Genomic DNA, 708 nt, shown 5'->3' on the forward strand with positions numbered 1-708 from the left:
GGTTTTTTCCATTTGATTTTGAAGAGCGCAAAGCTGGGGGAAAATAAATAAAATAAAACAAAACAAAACAAAACAATATTCTCCAAAGCCAGGAAATCTATGTTAATTGCTTATAAACACGTACCCAAAACAGTATAGAACTGACGTTACGTTTTTCTTAAATGCTTCCTTACCGAAATCGAATGACTAGGGGAATTCAGTGACAGTGATGGAGGGACGGGGAGCGCAAGCGATGCTCAAATCCCGCTGCTTTTAGCACCCAGCAGTTCTCACCTGAGCCCGGGGAGCGATCGGGGGCACCTGCGGAAGCCCCGCCCCCACCCCCAGTCCCCTCCCCTCATTTCCCTCCCGTTGCTCCTCAGTCCCGCGTCCCCCCGCCGGGCGGAGCCGCCGTTCGCTGTCAATCCCCGCAACCGACGGCTGCCTCTTCCCGCAGCCGCGATGAATCGCGATTTCTCCCCACCCCGGGACCGCAGCCTCGATTCTCCGCCGGTTCCCGTTGATGGGCGCTCGGCGGAGCGCAGCGCGGAGCGGACGGAGTTGGCGGCTCTGAACGATCGCTTCGCCGCTTTCCTGGAGAGGGTGCGGGCGTTGGAGCGGCAGAACGGAGCCCTCCGCTCAGCTATCGGCCGCGCCGCCGCCGCTCCCCGCGCTGCGGGGTTGGTGCGGGGAGAGCTGCGGGGGCTGCGGGAGCGGCTGCTGCGCCTC

The 708-nt window shown here is 60.6% G+C and overlaps 1 protein-coding gene across 1 annotated transcript in view; it reads left to right on the forward strand.

The window, feature by feature from the left end:
• Nucleotides 1–375: 375 nt before the first annotated feature.
• Nucleotides 376–708, forward strand: part of LOC100539254 (peripherin) — a 3,028-nt gene continuing 2,695 nt past the window's right edge. The window contains exon 1 of the mRNA XM_019611563.2: nucleotides 376–659. Within this exon, the coding sequence (XP_019467108.1) occupies nucleotides 442–659 (218 nt within the window). The 5' untranslated portion in view covers nucleotides 376–441. The remainder of the gene's footprint in view (nucleotides 660–708) is intronic.

The sequence above is a fragment of the Meleagris gallopavo genome, unplaced genomic scaffold (genome assembly GCF_000146605.3).
Source record: "Meleagris gallopavo isolate NT-WF06-2002-E0010 breed Aviagen turkey brand Nicholas breeding stock unplaced genomic scaffold, Turkey_5.1 ChrUn_random_7180001949139, whole genome shotgun sequence".
Classification (NCBI taxonomy): domain Eukaryota; kingdom Metazoa; phylum Chordata; class Aves; order Galliformes; family Phasianidae; genus Meleagris; species Meleagris gallopavo.